This window comes from Monodon monoceros, unplaced genomic scaffold (genome assembly GCF_005190385.1).
Source record: "Monodon monoceros isolate NGI ecotype Baffin Bay Population unplaced genomic scaffold, NGI_Narwhal_1 Super_Scaffold_13, whole genome shotgun sequence".
In the NCBI taxonomy this organism is placed as follows: domain Eukaryota; kingdom Metazoa; phylum Chordata; class Mammalia; order Artiodactyla; family Monodontidae; genus Monodon; species Monodon monoceros.
In genome coordinates, this window is record NW_021703769.1 from 48,463,814 (window position 1) to 48,490,952 (window position 27,139).

At 52.6% G+C, this 27,139-nt stretch overlaps 2 protein-coding genes and 1 long non-coding RNA gene across 7 annotated transcripts in view; 1 reads left to right on the forward strand and 2 right to left on the reverse strand.

The window, feature by feature from the left end:
• FAM234A (family with sequence similarity 234 member A) overlaps positions 1 to 18,801 on the forward strand; it is a 30,356-nt gene extending 11,555 nt beyond the window's left edge. For both annotated transcript variants that reach the window (XM_029220233.1, XM_029220234.1), the window contains exons 2-13: positions 7,943 to 7,990; positions 8,308 to 8,605; positions 14,822 to 14,941; positions 15,178 to 15,369; positions 16,154 to 16,284; positions 16,514 to 16,646; positions 16,801 to 16,930; positions 17,279 to 17,419; positions 17,671 to 17,746; positions 17,884 to 18,039; positions 18,329 to 18,431; positions 18,519 to 18,801. In XM_029220233.1, the coding sequence (XP_029076066.1) occupies positions 8,341 to 8,605; positions 14,822 to 14,941; positions 15,178 to 15,369; positions 16,154 to 16,284; positions 16,514 to 16,646; positions 16,801 to 16,930; positions 17,279 to 17,419; positions 17,671 to 17,746; positions 17,884 to 18,039; positions 18,329 to 18,431; positions 18,519 to 18,730 (1,659 nt within the window). In that variant the 5' untranslated portion in view covers positions 7,943 to 7,990; positions 8,308 to 8,340 and the 3' untranslated portion in view covers positions 18,731 to 18,801. The remainder of the gene's footprint in view (positions 1 to 7,942; positions 7,991 to 8,307; positions 8,606 to 14,821; positions 14,942 to 15,177; positions 15,370 to 16,153; positions 16,285 to 16,513; positions 16,647 to 16,800; positions 16,931 to 17,278; positions 17,420 to 17,670; positions 17,747 to 17,883; positions 18,040 to 18,328; positions 18,432 to 18,518) is intronic.
• LOC114894048 lies at positions 16,642 to 17,962 on the reverse strand. The gene is made up of 3 exons (XR_003793095.1): positions 17,774 to 17,962; positions 17,005 to 17,414; positions 16,642 to 16,832 (listed from the first exon to the last, which is right to left on the reverse strand). It is a non-coding gene; the product is annotated as an uncharacterized LOC114894048 (long non-coding RNA).
• Positions 18,802 to 19,841: 1,040 nt separating the features above from the next.
• RGS11 (regulator of G protein signaling 11) lies at positions 19,842 to 26,336 on the reverse strand. 4 transcript variants are annotated; one of them, XM_029220236.1, is made up of 10 exons: positions 26,166 to 26,336; positions 25,209 to 25,238; positions 25,065 to 25,126; positions 24,833 to 24,946; positions 24,639 to 24,754; positions 24,456 to 24,543; positions 24,232 to 24,370; positions 21,378 to 21,460; positions 21,197 to 21,299; positions 19,842 to 19,947 (listed from the first exon to the last, which is right to left on the reverse strand). In XM_029220236.1, exons 1-9 carry the CDS (start codon positions 26,166 to 26,168, stop codon positions 21,197 to 21,199), a joined length of 738 nt encoding a protein of 245 aa, XP_029076069.1. In that variant the 5' UTR covers positions 26,169 to 26,336; the 3' UTR covers positions 19,842 to 19,947. The 4 variants fall into 4 exon arrangements, with proteins under 4 accessions (XP_029076069.1, XP_029076071.1, XP_029076072.1 ...); XM_029220238.1 differs by lacking the exon at positions 19,842 to 19,947 and adding an exon at positions 25,863 to 25,935 and having other exon boundaries at positions 21,025 to 21,299; positions 26,166 to 26,330; XM_029220239.1 differs by lacking the exon at positions 19,842 to 19,947 and having other exon boundaries at positions 21,025 to 21,299; positions 25,209 to 25,257; positions 26,166 to 26,256.
• Between the last annotated feature and the right edge of the window lie 803 nt (positions 26,337 to 27,139).

Sequence of the window (27,139 nt, forward strand, 5' to 3'; positions counted from 1 at the left end):
AAATGCTGACAGCAGGAGACTGTGTTAAGTTAGGTGTGTCTAATAATGTCCAGATCAACCACTAAAAATCTTCAGTGAAACACGCTAAAGCACCTAGATAAATAAAACTAGAATTGTAAATAATATTTCCCTTATTCATAAAGTAATCCACAGGAAGTCAGGAAGAACAAAAGTGAGAAACAAAAAACAGAGAACAAACAACAAAAGGCAGAATAAAGGCCTAATATATGGATAATTTCCTTAAAAGTAAGTGGTCTGAAAATACAGATTTGCAGAGTGGATTTGAAAAAAAAAAAAAAAAAACATGATCCAGGGACTTGCCTGTCAGTCCAGTGGTTAGGACTCAGTGCTTTCAGTGCCGTGGCCCAGGTTCGATCCCTGGTCAGGGAACTAAGATCCTGCAAGCCGTGTGGCACTGCCAAAAGAAAAAAAAAAAAGATCCCTGTGCTGTCTAAAAAAAAACCTACTTCAAATATATGATATAGGTAGATTGAAAATAAAAGGATGGAAAAAGATATACCATGCAAACATTAAGAGACGATAAGAAGAGCTGTTAATGTCAGATAGACTTTAGAGCGAGAATTACTTGGGGACGGGGGGGCATTGTGCAATGATAAAAAGGCTGAGCCACACAGAAAATACAGCAATCCTACATATGTGAGCAACAAACTACAAAGCTGCCATTTCTTTAAAAACTGAGTTGGCTGTCTGTATCCCCTGTTCCCCATCCGTGAATTCAACCAGCTGCAGATCGGAAGTATTCCAGGCGGAAAAATCCAGAAAGTTCCAAAAAGTGAAACTTGAGTTCAATGCACACTGGCAACTGTTTACATAGCATTTACAGTGTACTGGGTATTATAGGTTATCTAGAGATGATTTAAGGTGTATGGCGAGGGGTGTGTGTGTAGGGTTATGTGCATCCCATTTGATGTAAGGGTCTTGAGCGTTTGTGAATACTGAGGGACGACTACTCAGCAATACAAGGAATCAACTGTATTCATACAGCAGCAACACAGAGGGACCTCAAGGGCATTGTGTTGAGTGAAAAAAGCCAATTTCAAAGTTCACATACTATGTTATTGCATTTCCATAACATTCCCCAAATGACAAAATTTTAGAAATGAAGAACAGGTTGGTGGTTGCCAGGGGAGAGGGATGGTGGGTGTGGCTCTTTGTGGTGATGGAATATAGTTCTGTATCTTGATATACATGAATCTACACAGGGAACGCCATGGCATAGAACTACGACGTCGCTCTCCTGGTTTTGATACGGTTCTGCAGTTGTGCTGTAACCGCTGGGGAAGGCTGAGACGGGGCTTTTCGGTATGATCTTTGCAACTTCCTATAAAGCAGTAACTTCAAAATAAACAGTTAAGGAAGGAACCTTTATCAGTTACCGGAAGTCTAAGACCACTGTCACCATAAACGGAAAGACATCCGTGAAAAAATACAGAGATAACTAGAAATAAAACTGTTCACCCGGCACCACCTAAATTGTCTTGTGTGCTGCCAGTGGTGTAGGACCCAGGCTTTGTGAAGCCCCCTTACGGAGGGGTGGGAGGTCATGGGACTTCACTGGAGGACTTGGGACCCTTCAGTGCAAAGAGACTGTGTTCCTTAGTGAAGTTCAGGTTCTCAGGATCTCAAATATAGACCCTCAACTCCTTGGGCAGCTCCAGGCTTGAAACACTTCGTTTAACAGGAAAAGAGGGCAGTGGTGAGATGCCTGAGGTCTCTGTGTCTGGAGAAGAGAAGGAGCAGCACAGGGAGAGGGTGGTGACAACGATGGAGGGAGTCGCCCCCCTGCGCCCCCGCCGCACACTGAGCCCCCAGCTCTACATGCACTACCCAAACCTTCCCAACAACCTAATAGGAAAAAGAAACTGAGGAAAGCCACAATCCAGAGGCAGAGCTCACTACCAAACCCAGCTTCAAAATCTGCTCTTTCTCGCCATCCTGTACCCTTACGTACATGCATTTAGGGTTCTTTTATTTTGGTGCTAATCTCTCTCTCTCTTTCTCTTTTTTAACCACCAAAGCATTTTTATTTTTGTCACTGACAACGTACACAACAGTGGAATTGTACTATTACTTTGCTTGACTTCCTTAAATATTACTTAAGTAGGCATGTACGTTTAAGAAAAGTAATACCTTGAAGAAGTATTCTGTAAACGTAACCCCTCTCAATATGTTTTCCTGCTTTGTTTTATACATAAATAGCATTTTACAAAGTTATGAATAAAACTCTGAACTCTTATGGCCTAAAAGTGTGTGTAGATTCTGGAGCTTGACAAGATGTTCTCTTTATGATTTTATAGCTAACATACACTGTTTTTAAAAATTGAAGTATAGTTGATTTATAATGTGTTAATTTCTGCTGTACAGCAAAGTGATTCAGTTATACATATATATATATGCCTTTTTTAATATTATTTTCCATTATGGTTTATTATAAGATATTGACTATAGTTCTGTGTGCTATACAGTGAGACTTTGTTGTTTATCCAGTCTATATATAAAAGCTTACATGTGCTGACCCCAAACTCCCAATCCATCCCTCCTCCAACCCCCTCCCCCTTGATAATCACCAGTCTTCCTCTGTGATTCTGTTTCTGTTTCATAGATAGGTTCATTTGCGTCATATTTTAGATTCCACATATAAGTGATATCATATGGTATTTGTCTTTCTCTTTCTGACTTCACTTAGTATGATAATCTGTAGTTGAATCCATGTTGCTGCATATGGCATCATTTCATTCTTTTTTATGGCCGAGTGGTATTCCAGTATATATATGTACTGCATTTTCTTTATCCATTCATCTATCAATGGACATTTAGGTTGTTTCCATGTCTTGGCTATTGTAAATAGCATTGCTGTGAACATTGGGGTGCATGTATCTTTTTTTTTTTTTTTTGGCCTCACCGCACAGCTGGCAGGATCTTAGTTCCCCAACCAGGGATTGAACCCAGGCCACCGCAGTGAAGGCGTTGAGTCCTAACCACTGGACCATCAGGGAATTCCCTGTATCTTTTTTTTCTTTAATAAATTTATTTTATTTATTTTATTTTTGGCTGCGTTGGGTCTTCGTTGCTGCACGTGGGCCTTGTCTAGTTGCAGCAAGTGGGGGCTACTCTTCGTTGTGGTGTGCAGGCTTCTCATTGCGGTGGCTTCTCTTGTTGCAGAGCCTGGGCTCTAGGCGCACGGGCTTCAGTATTGTGGCCTGTGGGCTCAGTAGTTGTGGTTCGCGGGCTGTAGAGCGCAGGCTCAGTCGTTGTGGCACACGGGCTTAGTTGTTCCACGGCATGTGGGATCTTCCCGGACCAGGACTCGAACCCGTGTCCCCTGCATTGACAGGTGGATTCTTAACCACTGTGCCACCAGGGAAGCCCCATTCCCTGTATCTTTTTGAATTATAGTTTTGTCTGGGTATATACCCAGGAGTGGGGTTGCTGGATCATATGGTAATTCTATTTTAGTCTTCTGAGGAACCTCCACACTGTTTTCCACAGTGGCTGTAATGTGTGCTATTTGCAGTGTTTATCATGGGTCAAATGACTTATCATCACAAGTTACTGCATGAGTTCTGCCAACGACAGACCTTCCAGTTCACTTAGTAAAGATGCCATGTGTTAAAAAGTCAAAATGGGGACTTCCTTGGTGGTCCAGTGGTTAAGACTCCGTGCTCCCAATGCAGGGGGCGCGGGTTCAATCCTTGGTCAGGGAACTAGATCCCGCATGCCGCAATTAAAAGATTCCCGCATGCCATAGCTAAAGATCCTGCATGCTGCAATGAAGAGCCTGCGCAGCCAAATAAATAAATAAATAGATAAATATATATATATTTTAAAGTCAAACTGGCCAAGAGACATCATTATTATTTATTTTATTTATTTATTTTTCTGGCTGCACCACATGGCGTGTGGAACTTCCCCAACCAGGGATCGAACCCAGGCCCCCTGCATTGGGAGCATGGAGTCTTACCCACTGGACCACCAGGGAAGTCCTCCCATGAAATTCTGTTACAGGAACAGAATCAATACGCTCCTAAATTTTCCAAATTTTATTTTGAACCACCACTTTGATTAGTTAAAACTTCCAGAATAAAAATAATGACACACAAAAATGACCTTAGAAAGGCACACTTACCATTCCTGGCACAGAACATTTGATTTTTAGTTTTTGAAGACTGGAAGTCATTATTCCTTAAGAAAATATTAATGTATTTGTTGAAAGTGATTTATTAGGTAAGTGAAAATGAATCTTGCACATTGGCTGTTTCATTTTATATAATGAGTAATTTTTTAGGTCTTCACTTATAGGGTATAAAACTTAGAAAAACATTCTCAAACTGATATGCTCATGAGAATTAAATGATTCAAGCTACAAATAAATACTAAGCTAAGATTGAGGTGGGGATCCCATTGGCGATTTTATTTTATTATTTTTGTAAATTTATTTATGGCTGCATTGGATTTTGGTTGCTGCGCGCAGGCTTTCTCTAGTTGCGGCGAGCTGGGGCTATTCTTCGTTGCAGTGTGCCGGCTTCTCATTGCGGTGGCTTCTCTTGTTGTGGAGCACAGGCTCTAGGCGCATGGGCTTCAGTAGTCGTGGCACACGGGCTCAGTAGTTGCGGCTCGTGGGCTCTAGAACACAGCCTCAGTAGTCGTGACACACAGGCTTACTTGCTCCGTGACATGTGGGATCCTCCTAGACCAGGGCTCAAACCTGTGTCCCCTGCATTGGCAGGCGGATTCTTAACTGCTGCACCACCAGGGAAGTCCCCTCATTGGCGATTTTAAACGAGTTTCTCACAAATTCTTTTTGATCTCAGATCAGTTTATGACCTCAACAGTTGTCTTAGTGGCTCATTCACAGTTTTAGAAGCCAACGTCTGCTGGTTAAAAAGGTGGTTCCTGCAGGGATGTTTATCGCAACATGGCCCTGGACCAGGTCAGCCCACGGGGTGCTGGTCTCGCAGGGCTGCCTTGGCCACTGCAGAGGGGGCTGGCCTCCTGAAGCCTCTGTCCGTCCTCCATCAGGTCTGTGATGGGTCTTATTTTGTCCTCCCCTGCATGCGGGCTTGGCCAGACCGTAGGTGCTGACCTGACTCCCCAGCTGTGTTGCTAAGGACTGTTTGGAGAGAGTTTCCCTTTCTGCTTCTACATCCAGATGGGTGGTAGCGTGGGGAGGGGGTTCTCTCCGCCCTCACTGGGGGACCAACAGCATTCCTTGTGTTCCCTCCATGATGCACCATTGGTCTGACTTAACAAGGAAACCTGTGTAGCAGGGACTAGAGAATAGTTTGGGCTCATATTTCCTTTAATTTTCAGAGGTCAGGTTTATAACTCGATTATTCTACTCACATTTTAAAACACACTTTATGGTTTTCAGTGCACAGAATATTTCTGGAGGGAGCCGTAAGAAACTAGTACCACGCTTCTCTTGAGCCTGGGGGCTACAAGAGGAAGGGCAGTTATGCTTTTATATCTTTCACACGTTGTATCACGTAAATTTATTGCTGACTTAAAAAAACCCAAACTACATCAGTAACTGTTTTGCACTGTCCTTGTTTCTTAGCTTAGGGAGTGAAAGACTGACTAGGAAAAGGAGTGGTTTAACTTACTGGCTCGGGGTCATCGGCATTGGGGTTTACTTTACTAAGCTTGCCGAGAACTCCAAGGACAAGAACCCCCAGGCAGCTGGATGGAAGGAAGGTGCTCTTCCTCCCTTTTATTTGCTTTCCTCCAGGCTGGCAATGGGGAGGTGGTGTCTCCATGGCAGGGCAGGAGGCAGGAAGAATCTAGCCATGTGATGGTGAGAGTGGGGTGACCACAGCAAAAGGGCAGACTCTTGGGCCAGCGCTTTTTCCCAGGTGGCTGGACCTGGGAGTCGCCTTCTGCCCGGCCCCACCCAGACAGGCTGATTTGATCGGGTGGTGAATGTGCCCAAGGTGAGGATCATGGCTCGGGAGGGAGCTCTGTGCTCACCCCACTGCGTTCACAGACTGCCTGGTTGCATTTCACCAGCGCTTTGCAGTCCCCACATGCGCCTGCGTTTGTGAAAGTGGATTCCCTGTGCAGGCCTGGTCTCCAGGTGTGCCAGCCGCAAATGAGGTCTGGGAAACAGGGTTGTAAGTGGGATGTGAGTGGTTGTCATTTTGAGCAGGTGCCCTCGTGCTTGCGCAGCCGTGGTTCAGAGAGCTTGAGTTTCTGGCCCAACATCCTAAAGTTCTTACAAAAGAGAACTTTATAGATAGAGCTTTTAAAATCAGTAATTTTAGCATTCTGGTCTCTCATTCAGTTTTCTTTGCTTTGCTAAAAGAATCTACGCATGTTAAATATTTCACACTCCCCTCGCTGGGACCACAGAGGCTGGATGCGCCAGGTAGATCCAGGCTCTGCTGCCGGCTCTTTCCCATCCCTCCCAGACGGGCCCCCACCTCCCACCCCACGGGTAAGATGCTTGGGCTTAAGGAGGCCCCTGGTCATGAGTCCTTGTTTGATTTCCTGTGTCCAGCTCATTACCTTGACAGGCTCACCTTTTCTGACTGCAGGATGTTAAAACTCATGTCTCAGCACTAGGGGGAGGCACAGAGATTTGTTTGGTTTTCTTTTTAAATTGTAACATACACACAACATGAACTTTACCATTACTGACATTTAGTACACGCGTTGGGTTTTGCAGCCATTGTTACCATCCCAGAAGGAAGGCTCACCTATTAGCACTCCCCAGAGCCCCCTCCCCCAGCCCCTGGCACCCACTTATCTACTTTCTGCCTCCAGGGATCTGCCTGTTCTGGACATTTCGTATAAATGGAGTCGTACGATACGTGACCTTCTGTGTCTGTATAATCTCACCAAGCGTCATGTTTTTGAGGTTTGTCCATGCTATCGCCTGTGTCAGAGCTTCACTCCTTTTCATGGCTGTGTAATAGTCCACAGTGTGGGCAGACCCCATTCTGTTTATCCATCACCTGTTGATGGATAGTGGGGTTATTCAGAACAATGAAGCTCAGAGCATTTGTGTACAGGTGTTTGTGTAAGTCCCTGTTCTCGGGTCTCCTGGAAAAACACCTAGGAGTGGAGCTGCTGGGTCGGACAGTTGCCCCGTATTTGATCGTCTGAGGAACCACCAGGCCATTTCCACAGCAGCTGCCGTGCTTCCTCCTCGCCGCTGTGCACGACTGTGTTTCCCAGGGTCTCTACCTCCTCACCCACCCCTGCCATTTTACATTTTATTACCAAAGCTGCTCTAGTGGCTGTGTACACAGGCTTTTAAGTGAACTATTTTTATTAAATAATAGAGAAAAACAGTTAAAGTCAGAAGGTAAAACGTTTATAGAGAAAACCAGCATTCTGTTGTCTCTTCCTGCCTCCCTAACCCACCCCTTCCCAGAGGGAGCCCTTCCCGCTGTCCTGGTTTTAACCACTGGCACAGCCTCCCTCTCATGTAGATGAGGCTTATAACCCACTCAGACCCTTTGATCCCTTGCACCCTCTCAATATAATTTGTGTTAGTTAGGACACTGGTTTGGCTGTTTAAAAAGGACCAAAATAACAAATATCGCGCCTTACGCCAGGCAGAAGTTTGTTTCTTTCTCGCACGATGAAGAGCACGAAGCTTGGTGATGAAGGTTTCCAGCTGTCAGGCCCACTCTGTCTGTGGTTCAACTTCGGAAGTGTTTTCCGTCTTATTTTCCGAGGTGGCCGCCCCGGGTTTCCTCCCCGACACGCCCGTGCTGCCAGCAGGAGGGGCAGGAAGGAGGGAGGTCGTCCCGCATCCGCCCCCCACCGCCCCCAGCCCTGGTGTGACTTTATCTTGTTACCAATAATAATTAGCTTGAGTGAGTGCTCACTGTGTCAGATGCTGTTATAAGTGCTTCTGTGCATCTACTGCTTTAACCCTCAGAGTCTTGTAAACACTGTTGTTTTCCTTTCACAGGGAAGGACACAGGTGCGGTCAGACCTCGCAGCTCACTTGGGTCACCCGGTGAGTAAGTACAGCCCCCTCCCTGGGGGGCTGACCCCGACTCGGGTCGGGAGGCCGGTCAGAGGTGCCTCAGTTAATAGTTAATGTTTAATGCATGCTCTGCTGTAGTCTAGCCCGGCCGGCCTGCCCGGGTCAGCAGGCAGGAGCTGCAGAGCGTAGAGGGAAACCCGTCCTGCGTGCTGCCTCTGTGCGCCCACTGCCCTTCTGAGTTAGAGGCCTTCTCCAGTGGAGTCTGTGATACCCTTTCTTGGGCAGATGGGCCGCGGTCACAGCCGCCCCTGGGGCTCCTGACCACCTCTCCTGTGTCGCCACCACAGTGGCCAAGAGGTGAGCTTGGGGGTGTGCACACGATGACGGACAGCAAGGACTTAGAAGCCGAGATCCACCCCCTGAAGAAAGAGAACAGGAAGGTGCAGGAACATCTGGGAAACCCAGCGGGAAAGGAAACCAGCGTGAAGCCGCCCCCGCAGTCCCGCCTCTCCCGGTGCCGGACGGTGGCCTTTTTTCTTTCGCTGTTTGTCTGCCTTTTCGTGGTGTTCGTGGTTTCCTTCATCATCCCATGTCCAGACCGGCCGGCGTCACAGGGGGTGTGGAGGATCGATTACAAGGCAGCAGGTGCGGGCGGCTTGTGGGGCAGGGGCGCCGAGTGTCCCCGGGTCCCCTGGAGTCTGGGGGCCGGGGGCCGCCTCTCATGGAAACAGGAGCGTCCTCAGGAAGGACGGGAGGGGGGTCAGGAAAGGAAAGTGGCCCATTTGGTTACTTTTCTGAATTAAAAAAACATTAGTAAAACAGAGCAACTGGCAGAATAGATGTAGCGAAGACTGTTCTAAATGTGAAAACCAGGCAGCAGATTTGTGGCTGGGTCTCCCTGATGTGCTCCAGCCGAGTTTCCAGTCCGCCCCACCACAGTTGAGCACACTTGATTTCTCTCTCGTCATATCTTGGCCTTATGGAAGCTGCTGAGTCAGCTTTCCTCTGGGCACTTCCCTGCCTGTTGGGAGTTGTGCCCGTATCAGCGGACACTGTTGCTTTGCACAGACTTGAAGCCCTCTCTGGTGGAATAAGGGGAATTTCTTGTTTAAGCCCCACTGACGGTCAATTTTGTTCAGAATTTGGTGCCTAATTTTGAGAGGGTAAAGTAATACATGTTTGTGTTTATTTTTGGCAGCTTAATTGAGATATAATTTATTATCATAATATTCACTTGCTTTGAGTGTACGATTTGATGATTCTTAGTCAGTTTAAGACTGGAGCACTGGGACTTCCCTGGTGGTCCAGTGGTAAAGAATCTGCCTTACAATGCAGGGGACGCGGGTTCAATCCCTGATCAGGGAACTAAGATCCCACATGCTGCGGGACAACTAAGCCCACGAGCCACAGCTACTGAGAGCCCACGTGCCGCAACTAAGACCCGACGCAGCCAAAAATAAATAAATTAATAAATTAATTAAAGAACTGTTATTTAAAAAAATAATAAAATAAACTTGTTTTAAAAAAAAAGAGACTTGAGCACCTGTGCAGCTGTCACCACAATCCAGTGTTTAGCACATCCATCATCTCTACACGATTCCTTGCCCGCAGGCCCCAGCCCCAACTCCAGCCCTGGAGCTGGAAGCCCTGGGCTTCCCATCTCTATACACTTGCTATTCCTGGACGTTTCATGTAAATGAAATCATGTAAGATGCATCTTTGGCCTCTCTCACTTACATGAGTTCATCCATGTGGTAGTGTGTTCCTTTGTGTGGACAGACCAGAGTATTCATCCATTGACCAGTTGGTGAATGTTTGCATCGTTTTCAGTTTTTGACTGTTAATGAGTAACACTGCTGTGAATATTTGTGTACAAATCTTTGTGTGGACATATGTCTTATTTCTCTTGGGTAGGTTGTCAGGAGCAGAACTCTTGAACCTCGTGGTAAGTTTGTGTTTGACTCCTGTCACTGCCAGGCCTTCCCCAGAAGCTGCACCGTTTCATGTCCCCACTGGCTGTGTGGGAGAGGATTCTGGCTTCTCCACATCCTAGCCAACACTTGTCATTATCTTTTTTTTTAAAATTAATTTGTTTGTTTGTTTTTGGCTGCATTGGGTCTTTGTTGCTGCGCAAGGGCTTTCTCTAGTTGCAGTGAGCGAGGGCCACTCCTTGCCGCAGTCACAGGCTTCTCATTGAGGTGGCTTCTCTTGTTGTAGAGCACGGGCTCCAGGTGTGCAGGTTTCAGTAGTTGTGGTGCACGGGCCCAGCTGCTCCGCGGCATGTGGGATCCTCCCGGACCAGGGCTTGAACCCATGTCCCCTGCATTGGCAGGTGGATTCTTAACTACTGTACCACCAGGGAAATCTCTTGTCTTTTTTAGTGTAGCCTTCCTAGTGGGTGTGAAGCGGTACCTAATTGCGTTTATAGTCTGCGTTTCCCTGGTGACTAACGATGTTCACGTGGGTTATTAGCCATTCTTACATCATCTTTGGTAATTGTCTATTCAAATCTTCCGCTCACTTAAAAATATAATTGTTTTATTATTGAGTTATAAAAGTTCTTTTAACACAACATTGTAAATCAACTGTATGTCAATAAAAAATTTTTAAGTTCTTTATATATTCCAGGTACAAGTCTTTAATCACATATGTGATTTGTGAATATTTGTGACCCATCTGGGGCTTGTCTTTTTATTTTCTATAGTGTGTCTGTCTGCTGAAGCACAAAAGTTTCAAATTTTGATGAAGTCAAACGTACCATTTTTTTTTAGCATGGGTTGTGTTTTTGGTGTCTAAGAACTCTTTGCCTAGTGTAAGGTCATGAAGATTTTCTCCTGTTTTTTCTTTGAGATGCTTTAGAGTTCTCACTCTGCCGTTTAGGTCTGTGATCCATTTCGAGGTTGTTTTTTGTGTAGAGTGTTTGGTGGAAGCAAGTGGCAGGATTTCTAGAAATGGTCACACATGCCTTCCTCCCAGCAGGACCGTCTCAGAGGCACAAGGGCACCTCCCTGCTCTCGGCACTGATGCTGCAGAGCTCCCGTGAGTCTGGGGGTGGGAGGCGTGCATGTCGACAGTGTCAGGAACGTGGTCCTTCCCCCACTGAGTGGCCTGGCGCCTTTGCTGAAACGCATTCAACCATCAGTTGTGTTCTGTCCTTCTGCGTCCTTACACCAGTGCCGCATCGTCTTGATTTCCACAGCTCCACAGACGGAAGTCTTCCAACTCTATTCCTTTATTTCTCCTCAACATTGTTTTGGCTCTTTGGGTCCTTGGCATTTTTATAAAATTTTAGGAGCAGCTTGTCAATTTCTGTAAAAAAGGCTTCTTGGGTTTTAACAGAAATTGTGTAGAATCTATAAATTAGTTTGGGTAGAGTTGCATCATAACAGTATCCAACCTTGCAGTCCCCGTATCGGGGGTTTTACAGTGTTTTACAGTGTTCAGTGGGCAAGTCCTGCACTTCTTTTGTTAAATTTATTCCAAAATGTTCTGGTTTTTTTTTATGAGTACTTTTATCTAAGCATACTTTTTAATTTTATTGAAGTATAGTTGATTTACAGTGTTGTGTTAATTTCTGCTTTGCAGCAAAATGAGTCAGTTGTACATATATATATTCTTTTTCATATTCTTTCCATTATGGTTTATCCCAGGATATTGAATATAGTTCCCTGTACTATGCAGTAGGACCTTGTTGTTTATCCATCCTATACATAATAGTTTGTGTCTGCTAACCCCAAACTCCCAGTCCACCCCTCCCCCACCACTGAATGTTCTCTTTGATGCTCTTGTGATAGGAATTGTTGTGTGAATTTAATTTTCAAGTTCCCTTTGGTAGTTTATAGGAACACTGCTGGTTATTATATGGACCTTTTAAATTGTGGCCTTGAACTCATTAACTAGACTAGTAGGGGTGTATGTATGTATTTAGAATTTCCTACCTACAGAATCACGCAATATGCAAAAAAAACAAGAGAGAGACGGTTTTACTTCTTCCTTCCCTTTTATTTCTTTTTCTTGCCTGATTTCATTGCTCGAATCTCCAGTACAATGTCGAACAGATGAGGTGAGAGCAGGTATCTTCTTCCCAATCTTGGGAATAAAACATTACATGTTTCAGCAGTAGGTGTGCTAATAGCTGTAGGCTTTTTGTAGATGCCCTTTATCTGTTTGGGTTTTTATAATGAAAAGGTGTTGGGTTTTGTCAAATGCTTTTTCTCTGTCAGACAACTGTGTGGTTTTTGTCCTTTATTCTGTGAACCTGGCATATCACCTTGATTTTCAGATGTTAAATCAACCTTGCGTTCCTGAGGTATAACCCACTAGATCATGTTGTACCATCACTTCTTCAGGTTGCTGGGTCCAGTTTGCTAGTTTGTGTCTGTATTAGTGAGGGATATTGAACATAGCTTTCCCTCCCTCCCTTTCTTCCCTTTCTTTTTTAGATTATTAGCCCCATTTTATTTTATTTTTTTGGCCATGCCACACGGCTTGTGGGATCTTAGTTCCATGACCAGGGATCGAACCCATGCCCCCTGCAGTAGAAGCATGGAGTTCTAACCTCTGGGCCTTCAGTGAATTCCCAAACACAGCTTTCTTTTCTGGTGATGACTTTGTCCTCATAGATGTGGAGAAAGCAAGGGCCCTCTCTCGTCTCTCCTGATGGTGGGTGAAGCCTTCAGACTGCCCAGAATATGTGGGGTCTTATCAGAACCAACTAGGGTGTCTCACTTTCTGGCCCATCTCCCTATGTGTATCTCACCCTGGAGCTGGCTCCAAAGTTGGCCTCCCCTTGGTCTGCCCCGGAGATCACTCCTATTTTCAGCCCCGCTGGCAGGAAGCTGCTGCTTTCTAATCTCACCCAGTGTGGTACCTGGCTGATGGAGGGTGAGCATGGGAGCAGCCCAAGGTGAAAGGCCCCAGATGTCCTCTGTTCCAACCCACGGCTCAATAGTGTTTCTTAAATCAGTGCTTCTCGATTTAAGGTGTGCCTTCAGTCTGGTTCCAGTGTCCTGAAATGGGTGCTTTTGACAACTTTGCCTCATTTTACTGTTATTTTTGGAGGAGAGGATTTGTTTGCCAAGCTCTTCACTCCATGATTCTGGAAGTCTTGTGTCTGGTATTCAGTTTTATTTTTAATTATAGTAAAATACACATCACCCAAAAATCGCCATTTTAAAGTGAACAAATAAGTGGCATTCAAACATTCACAATGCTGCATTGACCATCACTCTTTTCAAAACCTTTATCATCTCAAACAGATATTCTGTGCCCAACACACAGCAGCTCCCATCCTGCCCTCCTGTCCACCCTCTGGTAACCTCTGTTCCACTTTAGTCTCTAGAATATGCCTGTTCTAAGTACCTCATATAACTGGAATTGTCTGTTTTTTTGTGACTGGCTAATTTCACTGAGCATAATGTCCTCGAGGTTCATCCATGTTGTAGCGTGTTGCAGAACTTCATTTCTTTTTATGGGTGAATAATACTCCATTGTATGGATGGATCACATTTTGTTTATCCATTCTTCTATCCATGGACACTTGGGTTATTTTCACCTTTTGGCTGTTGTAAATAATGCTTCTTTGAACATTCATGTACAAGTAACTGTCTGAGTCCCTGCTTTCATAATTTTATTTTTATTTTTGGCTGCGTTGGGTCTTCGTTGCTGTGCACTGGTTTTCTCTGGTTGCTGTGAGTGGTGGCTGCTTTTCGTTGCGGTGCGTGGGCTTCTCATTGCGGTGGCTTCTCTTGTTGTAGAGCACCGGTTCTAGGGGCGCGGGCTTCAGTAGTTGCAGCACATGGGCTCAGTAGTTACGGCACGCGGGCCCCAGAGCATTTGGGCTTCGGTAGTTGCATCACGTGGGCTCAGTACTTGTGGCGCACAGGCTGTAGGGCACACGGGCTCAGTAGTTGTGGCTCGCGGGCTCAGTAGTTGTGGCACACAGGCTTAGTTGCTCCGAGGCATGTGGGAATCTTCCCGGACCAGGGATTGAACTCGTGTCCCCTGCATTGGCATGCGGATTCTTAACCACTGCGCCACCAGGGAGGTCCCCTCATGGTTTTGATCTGCATTTCCCTTATTACTAGTGATGTTGAGCATCTTTTCATGTGTTTATGGACTATTTGTATATCTTCTTAGGAGAAACATCTATTCAAGTCTTTTGCCCATTTTTGAATTGGGTTGTTTGTTTTTGTTGTTGGGTTGTAGGAGTTCTTTGTATATTCTGGATATTAATCCTTTATCAGAGGTATGGTTTGCAAATATTTTCTCCCCTTCTGTGGTCTGTCTTTTCACTCCCTCGATGGTGTCCTTTGATGAAGTACAATTTACTTATTTTTTTCTTTTCCTGCCTGTGTTTTTGGTGTCATATCCAAGAAATCATTGCCAAAACCAACCCCTATGTTTTCTTCTAAGAGTTTTACAGTTGTTAAGTTTAGGTCCTTGATCCATTTTGAATTCATTTTTGTATATGGAGTGAGGTAAGGGCCTCATTTTGTTCCTTTGGTGTTTGATTTTAAAGCATGTAGTTTATCATTTGAGTCCTTGAGTGAAGGAAGAGGTAGCCCCTGTGAGTGTGGACATGTGGACTCCAGACCCCAGTCTGATTGGGGAGGGACTTGGCCCTGAGCAAAAGGTGTGCAGAACGTCCATTTGTGATGCCCAGGTGTCCTTAACAACTGACACCCAAGTGATGAAGAATTGCTGCTGCTCTGAAGGGGTGTGGGGCTGCCAGCCCACGAGGAAGCAGCGCTTCCCTGTGGTTGCTCCGCGGGCAGCTGCACCTGGCACTCAGCCCCACGGCGCCCAGAGTGGGGCGCGTCAGGCCTGGCCTGGGAAAGTAGCCGGTGGTTTCCTTTTCAGTTGCCTATGACTTTCTGGCCACAGAAGACGTGAACAAGGACAGGATCCAGGATGTTCTCTTTCTTTATAAAAACACCAACAGCAGCAGAAGCAATTTCAGCCTCTCCTGTGCTGATGAAGGTAATTTTGTTTTTACCCAAAAAATGAGCTCCCTGCAGGAGGAGGAATCCCCTCGCCCTCTCGGTTTTGGGGGAAGCAGTTGGTGGAATTTCTGGGAACTTTCATGTCACTCATCTTCCTCACTGGGCTGCTGACCCCATGGGGTCAACACCAGGGATCCAGGGACAGAGCCCAGGGCAGGGCCACAGCACGAGGCCGGCACACTCAGCCCTGCAGACCTGGGTCTCTCCCTCCAGGCTTTTCCTCCCCCTGCACCTTCGTGACCGCTGTGTCAGGGGCCAACGGCACCGTCCTCTGGGAGAGGCCCGTGGCCCAGAACAGGGCCCTCGTGGAGTGCGGTGTCCCCCAGCCGGGGGGCAGCGGGGCGTCTTCTGCCTGCATCATCCTTGGCAGACCTGGCCCTTTCATTGCGGTCGACTCGGTCACAGGTAGGCTGCTTCCCGTGTCCCCCAGGCCTCCGCACACGGGTCCGATGCCAGGATGCTCTGAGGAGGGTCAGCCCGGGCTCTTGTGGGCGGTGTGGCTGGATAGGAAGGAAGGCACGGGTGGGAGGGGGACGCCCCATGAGGAGTCACACTTCACTGTCGTCCCTTCCTAAGTCCCACCTGTGCCTGCGGCATGGCACCTGGAGGGGGTGGGGGCATTGCTGATGCCCGCTCATTGGGCAGGCCCCGGGGATGGGGTGTGTGGGCCTGGCTAGCTCGAGCCCCGAGACCTGCCTTAAGGCAACAGGCCCTGGTCCTTTTCCAAAGCCCTAAGGAATTCTGTGCCTTGATGCTAGGTTTGGGGGTAGCAGCACTTCCTTTGTAAGTTGTGGTTTTAAGAGTAGGGAGGAGAATAAAGAGCAAGCTGGAAATATTTTGAGAAGAGAAGAGTCTGACTAAACACGGGCGTGGGCAGATTGTACTCGGGTCACATGCTGTCAGGTCAGGACCTCAGTCCCCGGGTCCGTCCACAAGGCTGCACTTTCATTCTCGTCCTGTGCACGGGGCAGAGGCTGCATGTGTGACCCCAGTGGGCGGCAGGGAGGCCAGGCCCTGCCCATCTGAGGGGGAGGATCTGCGTCAGCCAAACACTGGAAACAGGATGAGAAGAAAGGAGGGGGCTGTGCTGCCCCAAAGTGATGCTGCTGACACGTGCCTATGGGCACCAGGCGGCTACACACACATGGCTTTTTCCATGGCAGCACACGGGCCCTGTGCTTGGTTTTAGGGGAGACCCTGTGGAGCCATCCCAGCAGCTTCGGGGGGAACGTGTCCGTCCTGAGCCCTCTGCTCCAGGTGCCCGACATCGATGCTGACGGGGTCCCAGACCTGCTGGTCATCACCCAGGAGGAGAACCAGGTACAGCTCTCGTTCCAGCCACTGGCCTCCCCCGCTGCCCCGAGCTCGGGTGCCTGCAGACCCAGCGGGCACTTCTGGGCCCCCCAAGAGTGGCAGAGAGTGTGCTTCCCACTGGTGCCATGGGCACAGCTCTGAGGATGGTGCGGGCGGCCCCACGTCTCCCGTCATCAGACACTATAGGTTCGACCCAGCGGGTGGGCCTGCTCCCCTTCTCCTCCGTGTGCTGCAGGTCAACGGCTACGTCTATTCAGGCGGCACCGGGCAGCAAGTCGGCCCCCCGGGCAGCCTGGGTGTGGACGGGACCAGCGGCTCCATCCTTTATGTCACCAGTGCAGGTGCCCACTACGTCCTCATCCCCTGCGGTACGTGGCATCCGCTGCCCCAGGGCGGCCTCCCTCGTGGGCCTGCTGGCACCTGGGAGGAAGCAGGTGTGGGGCTAGTGGCTCCCGCTGTTGTTCCAGGGACTCGAAGTCATCACCCGCTGACAGGTGACGCAAGGCTCTTCTTTGTTCACAGGCACCTCCCTCTGCAGCCACTCAGTGAAGGGCCTGTATGAGAAGGCCACCGGGAGGGAGAGCTCGCTCAAGAGCGACCCCCTCTGGGAGGGCAGGCTCAACGCCACCTCCCACAGGCTGCAGGAGCACAGGTCGGGGGTGTGGGGGCCTGTGCGCGGGGCCCCGGGCGCGAGGAGGAGCCGTAGGGCGGGCACAGGGCCCTTACTTTGTGTCATGTGTCTGAGGTCGTCCTGGGCTCAGACTCAGTAAACCGGCAAACAGAAGACGAATAAAAACGGGGGAGAAGATGGCCCCCCCGCCCCCGGGCTCACTGGTCCCTGCATCCAGTGAGGGCCTTCCTTTTAGTTTGAAACTGGAGAAGTAAGAAAGATGAGGCTGAGCCCTGGGAGCCTGAGGGAAACAGCCCGGCAGGCATCGCTGGGGAGGGTCCCGTCCCCAACCCTACCCGGGGCCCTATCCCGTCCCTCCTGCCCATGTAGCTCGGGAGCTGTCCGCTACCTGATGAACGTTCCGGGGAAGGTGGGTGAGGACCTGCTTCTCGTGAGTTCCGAGGCCTGCGTGCTGCTGGACGGGCAGGAGCTGGTGCCCAGGTGGACCCTCGGTGCAGCCCAGGTCCTGAGGTATGGGGTCCTTCTCCAGGGAGCTGGGTACCCCAGCGTGTCCCCCCACCCCCACCCCTGGCGGCCCTGGGGACAAGGCCCGTATGCTTCTGCCAGAGGCCACCGCCTGTCACCTGGTGCCACCCTGCCCTTGGGGAGGAGAGTGAGACCCCCTGGCGTCAAAGCTCCGGCCTGTGCAGGTGCAGCCGCAGCCTATCCCAGGTATCTCCTTCAGAGGCCCGTGTGAGCCCTCCTCTCCACTCTCCTTCCAGAAAACCCGTCCTCGGCTACTACAAACCTGACACCCCAGCCATGGTCATTGAGAATGGGACCGGCTCCGAGAGACAGGTTGCGGCACTTGCTCCTGGGTCTCACCTTTGCCCGTAGCTGAGGGAAGCTGGTCTGAGCCGTAGGCTGAGCGGGGACCAGAGGCTTCGGTGAGCCGCCCTCTGGGACGCAACCTTGTGCTGCCCCTCCCTCTGCAGATCCTGCTCCTGGACCTCAGCTCCGGGGCTGTCCTGTGGAGCCAGGCTCTCCCAGGCCTCCCCAGGGACCCGCGGTCCGCCAGCCTTCCCACCGCAGACCACCGCTCCGCCTTCTTCTTCTGGGGCCTCCACGAGCTGGCTGGTGCCAACCAGACGGTACAGTCTTGGGTCCTGGTTTGTGGCATGGGGTGGAGCCGGTGGCTGGGTGAGTGCAGATAGATAGAAGCCATGCAGGTTGGGCAGGAAAAGGGGGTCTGGGCTTTCTGGGAGGAAGTGGGTGCGAGGGGTGGCAGCTGGAAGACAACCGAGAAGGGTCAGGGTCAGGTGGGGAAGGGGGGCGGGAGGTGGGTGTTTTGTGGGACACCGGCGGACACAGCTCTGGGTGTGGTCCCAGTCAGGAGCGTCCAGGAGGGTCAGCCTCATGCCCCCACTGCACTCCCTGCAGGAGCCCGGAGCCGCCGGGCACCACCTGTACATGTTCCACCCCACGCAGCCCGGAGTCCTGCTGGAACTGGCCAACATCTCCACCCCTATCGTCACCTTCCAGGGTGAGTGCGCCCCGCATGGGCCCGGGCTGCCAGCCATGGGAGGCCTGTGCTGGCTGGTCCCGGGACCTGACGGCCATGTCCCCACAGTGGTTCTGCTTGAGCCGAGCCGCCACGCTGCCTACATTCTCCTGACGGGCCCGGCCAGCCCGGATCCACCCGGCCTGGTCTCCGTGGCCAAACACAAGGTGCGGGACCTCATCCCGAGCAGCAAGGTAGTCCGCCTGGCTGAGGGTGGCCCCGACAGCGACCAGGCCGTCAGGGACCGGTTCTCTCGCCTACGGTACCGGAACGAGGCCTAGACGTGCTTTGGCCAGAGCCCGAAGCAGAGGTGGCTGCTGAAATTTCACATCCTGGGAAGTCAGCCCTTCACTGGCTCGGTCTGCACACCGACTCCCGACCTGGTGACCTGGCGACACTCTCCACTGGGCCCGTTACCCCAGGGACGTGCCAGGGCCTCTCCCCTCTCCCGCCAGCATGCCAGGTCCTCACTCAGGTCCCCACTCCGAGCCCCACCCAGGTCTCCCTGGGCAGAGCCTGTGCTGGCAGCAGCTCACCCTCACTCCTCCATGCCTGGCCAGAGCCTTGGCTGCAGAATCCCCTCCCTCTTTCTGTCTGAGCCTTGTCTTCTCTGCACTGTCTCCCTGGGGTCGTGGAGCTCAGAGGGTGGTGGGCCCTGGTGGCTTGACGCAGGCCCACACCCTGGTGTGGTTGGTGGTAACTCGCCCTGGAGAGCCCATGACAGGGCCCATGAGGAATGGGTCCTGGGAGGATGTGATGGATGGGCTGCCTTGAGCTGTGAGTGTCCCGAGGACCTGGCCCCAGGATGTGCCCTGGGGTCAGCGTGCACCCCTGGGTACACACTGGAGCTCCTTGTCCCTCAGGGATCCCTGCACCCCTGGGTGTGGCCAGCGGCCCCTCCTTCCTGGTGCTTGGACACCCCCCCACAGTCGGTGTCACCTGATGCAAGACTCACCTCTGTGCCTTGGTCACCCCAGACCCGCCTGGTGCTGTGGGACTCAGCCGTGCCCGGACAAAAGCAAGCAGCCTGATGACCGCGGGTGCCTCGGGAAGAAATCAGAATAAACACTGGTTTTGCACTGTCTGGAAAGCCCCATGTGTGCCTGTGTTTGTCTGCTGGATCAGTGGGAAAGGCTGCTGGGGAGATGAGGCCAGCACCCACACCACCCAATCAGAGACTGGGAGCATCCAGCACGGCCTCCAAGTGCATCTCAGGTCTGTGGTTCCCGCCCTGCTCACCCACAGCAGGCTAGGAACCCAGCCTGTGGGCACTCTCCCACCCGGGACAGGCAGGGGGTCCCCCCCAGCACCTGTGTCCTCCAGGACTGAGCTCTGGTAGCCGCCCAGGCAGCAGGAGCCCAGGGGGCTTCAGTGAGACAAAGGTTTGGGTTACCAAAGTGATGGGGGCTGTTGTGGAGAATCCTGCAGGAATTTCCTGAAGGCGCTTACGTGTGACAAGCCTGCTTCCAGAACCAGGTCTGTTTCTCCTTGTGAAGGCCTGGGAGGCAACAACAAGGCTGAGGTTGAGGGGTTGGATTCCCTGTCCCTGTGAGAAGCCACCCGGGCCCAAGGGCCCAGGTCTGGGTCCACAGCGGAGGATGGAGGAGCCGGCTCTGGGCAGGGACCAGCCTTTAGGTTCCAGGATGATGTGCAGGAGTTCGGGGTCTGGGCCGCCCTGGAGACAACCTCACCAGTGCACCCTGGACTTGTAAATAAAGCCCGCACTGTGCTCCCTGTCACTGTGATGTTTTAGGGCACAGCTGACCCTGGAGAGGCTGGGTTCAACACCAGACAGCCTCCTGGACTCTGTGCTCACTCTCCCCTGGAAGACTCAGGCATCCGTGTGCCACCAGAGCACAAGCTCCCCACTGTCTCCCCAAGTCTGCAGCCTGAGCCCAGCCCAAGGCCTACAGACCCCACACAAGGGATCCTCCACCCACTGCCTCTGACACCTGAACTTCCCGTTGTCCTTCACCACCTCCCTCACCAGTGCATTCCTCACCCACACGCCACACGTGCATGCACACCCACCACAAGCACACCCACCACGTGTGCACCCACCACGATTTGGACCACAGCAGGACAGGCTCAGAGTGAGGACCCAAAGGTCTTTTATTTCTGCGCTGGGAGCGGGAGGGTGTGGGCAGCCCTGAGGGAGGGGTGGCGCTGCCCCAGCTGAGCCAGTCTGGCTGTACTCCCAAAGGAGCAGCTGAGTCTCGGGGGGCCCTCGGAGTGGGGACTCCCTGGTGTCTTTCCCCAGAGGCTCTGCTGCCCTGGCTATGAACCAGGGCTGGCTGTTGGAGGAGCAACGATGCTGGAGCCATCTCTGTACAACACCGGGGAGAAGCCATGGGCCTCGGGTGGCCACGGAGGCGGAGAGGCCACGGCCCAGTGGGAGCAGCACCTCCCCCTGCATGCCCGCGCCCCCTGCTGGCGGCCACCTGACTATGAATCTTGCCCGGGGAGTCACCAGCGGGGTGGGAACCGGCGTGGAATGCCAGGTGTGCTGCCACCTTGTCTCAGTCCAGGGCACCCCTGCCCTGGGAATCGGCACCCGAACAGCCCCTTCTGGGGGAGGGTGTGACAAGGGAAAAGGTGGAAGCCACAGAGGTCGGTGCCCCCGTGAGGCCGGGCGCTCGGGGTCTGAGGGGACTCCTGCGCCAGGGAGTCTCAGTGGCTGCAAGGACCCTGGGCAAGAGGAGTTGATGAGGGCAAGATGGCCCCATTCTGCCCCTGCCCAGGCCCACCTAGGCCTCCCCGTCACCACCCGAGGGCTCCCTGGAGGCAGAGGCAGGAAGGAGAGCAGGGCTGGGGCTGGAATGGCGCGGCTTCCGCATGAACGGGAACACCCTGTGGAGACGAAGGGGCCTGAGCACAGGGCGCCACCCCCGGCATCCCACCTGCCTCCCTGGGCACCACCTGGCTGACCGTCGCTTGGTCTCCGGGGGCACCACGGCCTCCGCCAGCAGGTCTTTGTACAAATCCGACTTCAGGAACCTCGGGTAGGAGTCCTGCAACAGACAGCATCTGGGCCTGATCCCTTCCCACTCCTGGTCTCAGCCAGCACTGCCCAGGCTCCTCCAAGGGCGGGGCCCACAGTGGACTGGGCCGGAGCAGCCTCCCCAGACCAGCCCAAACCGGGTCGGACTCAGGGAGACCAGCCCCCAACCACGCAGGAGCCCAGTGCCCACACGGGGAGTGAATGTGGCGCCTCCTGCGACAGGGAACCGGCGTCACTGGTTCTTGCAGACCCACAGAGTGAGGCTGGGCATGTGGAGCGGGACAAAGGCAAGGTCGACAAAAACCACGGGATTCAATAAAGAGGGACAGGAATCTACGAACCCAGGTGCTTATGTTTTAAAAAGAAAAAGACACATTTTAAATTGTTAACTTTTGGTGGAGGGACAGGGGTATAAACAAGATTTAGTTGAATGTACTTTGTAGATTGGATTTTGAAGCTGTGTAGATATTTTATGTAATTATAAAATAAATAAGCAACCCCCAAACACTGAAGGGGGACAAGTGAAGCTGGGCGTCCAGCGGGCGACACCACCCTAGCCACACGTAACCGAGTGTCCAAGGGGCGTCTGAGGGGCTGTGGACAAAGGACCGAATAAACAAACAGTGAACGACTCTCAGTCACTGTGAATGGTAGTGTCGTGCTGCTCAGTTGAGCTACTGAGTGAATCTCAAGAAAAAGCAAGTGAGTGATTATGTTGGCACCACTGAAAACCCAGATTTTCAGTAGGGGAACGAGGAGAGAGAGAGGCCAAAGAGGTTAAGGAAACTCTATAATCCTGATTCCGAATTAGAAGTATCAGTATGAACTCCTGGTATGTTTTATTTAAAACACGTATTTCCTGATTCTGTCCACTGAAAGTCCTGGGAACCATGACCACGCCTGGCACTATGACGGGTCTGATGTGCAGGTCATGGTTTCTGAACACCACCCCCGAGGGAGGGCTGAGGGCCCGAGGAATGGCTGGCTTTAGGTCTGGAGTAGGACAGCCCCTTAGAAAGCTAGGAAGCACCATAGATTTCGGACACGTCACAGGACTCAAGAGCAATCAGCCGGAGAGGGTGGGACCTCTGCACATCCCATGAGACAAGGACTGAAAGGGATTGAAACCCATCAAATATGGTCAAAATGTGAATTTACAATGGTATTAAAAGCATCCCAACCTCACTGACTACCCTTGGCAGATACCAGGGGTCCAACTGCTTATTTTGAAAAGTGGTACTTAAAGAAGGAATCAAGGGACTTCCCTGGTGGTCCAGTGGTAAAGAATCTGCTTTCCAATGCAGGGGACGCAAGTTTGATCCCTGGTCAGGCAACTAGGATCCCACATGCAGCAGGACATCTAAGCCCACATGCCACAACTCCAGAGCCCATGCGCTCTGGAACCCGAGCGCCACAACTAGAGAAGAGAAAACCCACACGCCACAACTAGAGAGAAGCCCGTGTGCCACAATGAAGACCCGATGCAGCCAAAAAAATTAGGAAAAAAAATATTTAAAAAAAATTATGTTTAGGACTTCCCTGGTGGTTAAGAATTCACCTGCCAACGCAGGGGACACGGGTTCAACCCCCGTCTGGGAAGATCCCACATGCCGCGGAGCAACTAAGCCCATGCGCCACAACTACTGAAGCCCGCACACCTAGAGCCTGTGCTCCGCGACAAGAGAAGCCACCGCAATGAGAAGCCCGCTCACCGCAACGAAGAGTAGCCCCCGCCCGCCGCAACTAGAGAAAGCCCACGCCCAGCAGCAACAGACCCCAACGCAGCCATAAATAATTATGTTTAAAGGAGGAATCAAGCCTCGGTCCTGCCTTTCCTCTGTGATCGGTACCACTGGGCCAGCAACGAGCAGAGAGAGGAGGCGTCAGATCAGGGAGGCAGTGATGGGTTAGAATATCCCATACCCTCATGAAATCATGGATCTGGGCCAGACTGTCAAGGCTGCTTTCACCACAAAAGAGAGAGAGCTGGACTGACATCCCTCCTGAGTGGAGGACACATCGGACACCACCTCTGAAGTAAGAATTCCCGACCAAACCGAACCAACAACAACAAAACTGAAAACAATCTAATCAAGGAACACAGTGTCCATAGAAGCTGGAGAAAGGAGGACGGATTCTCCCCCGGAGGCTCCAGAAGAAACCAGCCTGCTCTCACCCTGATCTCAGCCCCGAGACCCCATCAGGCTTCTACCTCCACAGCACAGAGAATAAGCAGCAGCGGGAAACTAGCCTGAGGTCACGTGGGGAAGGGGACGCGACTGGCCACTCGAGGGCATTGAGTAAATACTGTTGGTGTTTCGCGTGTGATGCTGGCCTCTGCAGCCATGTTTAAAGGGAAGCGGTGGCCGTGTCCTTTAAGGGAACTTCCTGCAATACCTACAGACAGGAAGTCTGGAAATGGCTTTAAAGTCGGGGGTGAGGGGTGGTGTGTGGTAGGCCACTGGACAGGATGGACCGTGAGTCCAGATAGGCCCCGAGTCGACAGTTTGTGAAGGTGGGCTGTAGGTACGTGGGGATTCGTCATTTACTTTCTGTTCATATTTGACCTTTTCCACGTTAGAACACTTTACAACCACGGCTGGACAAGCCCTGCAGCCGCCCTGAGCCTCGGTTTGCTGCTCTGTAAAGCACGGTGTGAGCTGCGGGACTAAGCTGGCAGGAGCCACGGGGAGCAGGTGCGGACCAGCCTCTGAGCTGTGGCCACTGAAGCCACCTGACACCGGCTTGGGGCGGGGGGGCGGCGAGGGAGGAGGCGCCCACCTTCTTCATCAGCATGTAGATGTGCAGCTGGGCGTCGTCCAGCACATGGCGGTGCGGCCGGCCCAGGCCCACCAGCGTCCGCTCCATCGTCCGGCTGTCAATGTTGACCCAGCGGGCAGCACCGGGGGCCAGGAACTGCCTGGCATGGGAGAGAGGAGCCCCGGTGGGTTTGGGCCATTCAGGCTGGCCGCTGCCCGCCCCCCGCCCCACCCTGCGGCACTCACTGGTACACGGCGCCCACCAGGGCGGGGACCTGGGCCTGCCCTCCGTGGCGCAGCTCCTCACAGGCCTCCCAGAAGCTGAGGTTCTCAGCTGGGGGTCCAGGCACGGGGTCAGGCCCACCCCAGGCTGGTGGAAACCTGGGGTGGGGGGGGCTCGAGCAGGGAGCAGGGGCGGGGGCTTCTCACCACTGAACTCTTTCCTGAGAAAGTCCATGAAATGGGCCCGTCCCACAGGGTCTTCCAAGAGTTCCCGGAAGCTGAAGGCCCACTGCTCCACACGGAGCCTTGTGGGCACGGCCGCGCTGGGGGAGGGGCGGGTGGGTCAGGAGCACGAGGAAGGCAGGGGCACACCTGCAGCTCCTGGCCCACCCCAGGCTCACCTGGGTGCATTCATGGCCCAGTAGGTATCGTTGTCTGTGACCCAGGGGTTGCTAGGCAGGCACCCCGACATGATGGGGTCGTGCGGCCCACGCTGGCTGCTAAATTTCAGGTACCTGGGGGTGGAGGGTGGTGCCAGGGCCAGTGCAGGGAGTGCTGTGGGGACGAGGGCACTGGAGGAAGGGTTTGGGCTCTGGGCTGGGGGTCTCCAGCCACCACCCCCATCCCACTCACGCCTCGAGGCAGACGGAGGACTTCACCCGGGCCCTGCCCAGTGCCTTTCGTAAGCACTCGACCTAAGATGGGAGACCTGTGAGGGGCGCCGGGGCTGGGAACCACCACCCCACCCCTCCCCTCCCTTCTGCCCCCAGGACCTACCTCCCGCCTGTAGAAATCCACGGTCTTGGTCTGGAAGGGGCCCAGTGGGCTGCAGTTAGAAGGCAGGTCCCTATAGGGACTGACATCCCACCCCTGCCCTGCCCTCCGGAGCCCTGGCCTCTAATGCAGGGGTCTGACTTTCCAGGACGCCTCCTGGGGCCTCAAGTCTGGACGTTTCGGGGTGTTCACCAAGCCCTCAGGTGCTCAAAGTTGCCTTGAGTTTCCCCAACTGTCACTATTTCATGTTTTCAAATGTACTGAAGGCAAGGGAGGGCAGACAGCACCCTCAGGACGCTTGTGATGCCAACCTCTCCTCTCAGCTATCTGCGTGACTTTGCTGGAAATCACAAACCTGTGGCTGTGAACTATGATTTTGAAGTCAGGAAGATGCTTTCTCAGAAAAGTACTAGATGACTCCGCTCTATGTTTTGGGTGTCGTGGCATCTGACTGAGGACTCTGCTGCTACAAAGTTCGGACATGTGTCCTGGTCCAATTCCATCCAGTTTGGAGGCTTTGGAGGCGCATGGTTCATTCGGCCCTGGTTGCTCGGGCCTGTGGCCCTGCTCGCCATCCCTCCAAGTCCCCACAGACCCTGATGCTGCCCTAGCCTGGGGGAAAAGACCCCCTCCCCCCATAGGGTCTACTGTACTTACTTGCACCCAGGGCAGCAGGTGGGAGGTGAGAGAGAGCGAGAGTTAGCAGGGGGCTGGGAGTCGGGGCAGTGAGCTGGGGAGCAAAGCAGGAGACTTGGAGTGACTGAATCATGTGACATTTGGATGGACAAGTGGACAGGTGGGTGGGCAGCCCCCAAGCAGTCCCCTAGTGGTGAAGTGGGTGGAGTGGGGGGGTAAAGTGGCGGGGGGGAGGTGGGGGGTTAAGGGAGGTGGGGGCACATGGAGTGGAGGGCACTGTGCAGGGGTGGGGAGTGGGCTGGGGGGTGCATGCAGTGTCCTCACCATCTGCACTCGCCCAGCAGTGCAGGAATTCCGCTCTGGACCTTGCTCCAGCACGCTGGGGACCCCGGGCTGCAGAGGGGGGATGAGATGAAGCGGGGGCACAGCTCAGGCAGGCTGCTGAGACCCTCCTAACCCCATACACTGAAGCTCTGTGCCCATGTCAGGCCCTAATGTGGAAACACGCTCAGGGGAGCTCAGGACCTGTATGCTTTCTGCCCATCCCCACCCCAGGGCACCTTCCCTGTCTAGCCCACTCTGGTCCCCTCTCCAGCCCCTCACCCAGCTCCTGGCTCCTAAAGCGAAGTCTGTGACCTGCCCCCAAGCCCCCCGTTCTTCCTCGCTTCAGCCAAACTCACCTCTGAGCTCCTGGCTGCTCAGGCCAGAACCCCAGCCCTACCTGAGACAGCCCCTCTGGCCGCACCTCGTCCTGACCACCCCGTTCCCAGACACACATGCCTCCCCGGAGGCCACGGGCGCCATTACTGGTCCCTCCACAGGACCACCACCGGCCCTCAGCCCGCTGCTCAGCCTTGGCCACACCCACTCCACCCTCAACGCCTGAGACCCCGTGACCCTCAGGTGGAAGATCAAGGGTCATTTTCCCAGAGGCACTACCCACACCTGATGAGGTAATCAGGCCCCTGCGTTCCTCTCTTTTTTTTTTTCATGGAGTATTTTCCCCCGGAGCTTCTATTCATGGTCCGCTGTGACTGCCCCTCACAGCACACATCTGTGTCTACTGGTCTCTCCACTGCCCCACACAGTAGGGGGACCTCAACCCACCTGCCAGGCCCACGGATCTGGGTAAGGCCTGACCCCAGGCCAGCACCCCAGAAGCTCTTGGCCTATGACCTCAGTCCCTCATGCTGCAGTTAAGCCTGCCCCCACTCACCTCCCCCCCCCCCCCCGGCCCTCCCGGTGCCCCCCCCCCCCCCCCCCCCCCCCCCAGGGCCTTCAGGTGCCCCCACTCACCT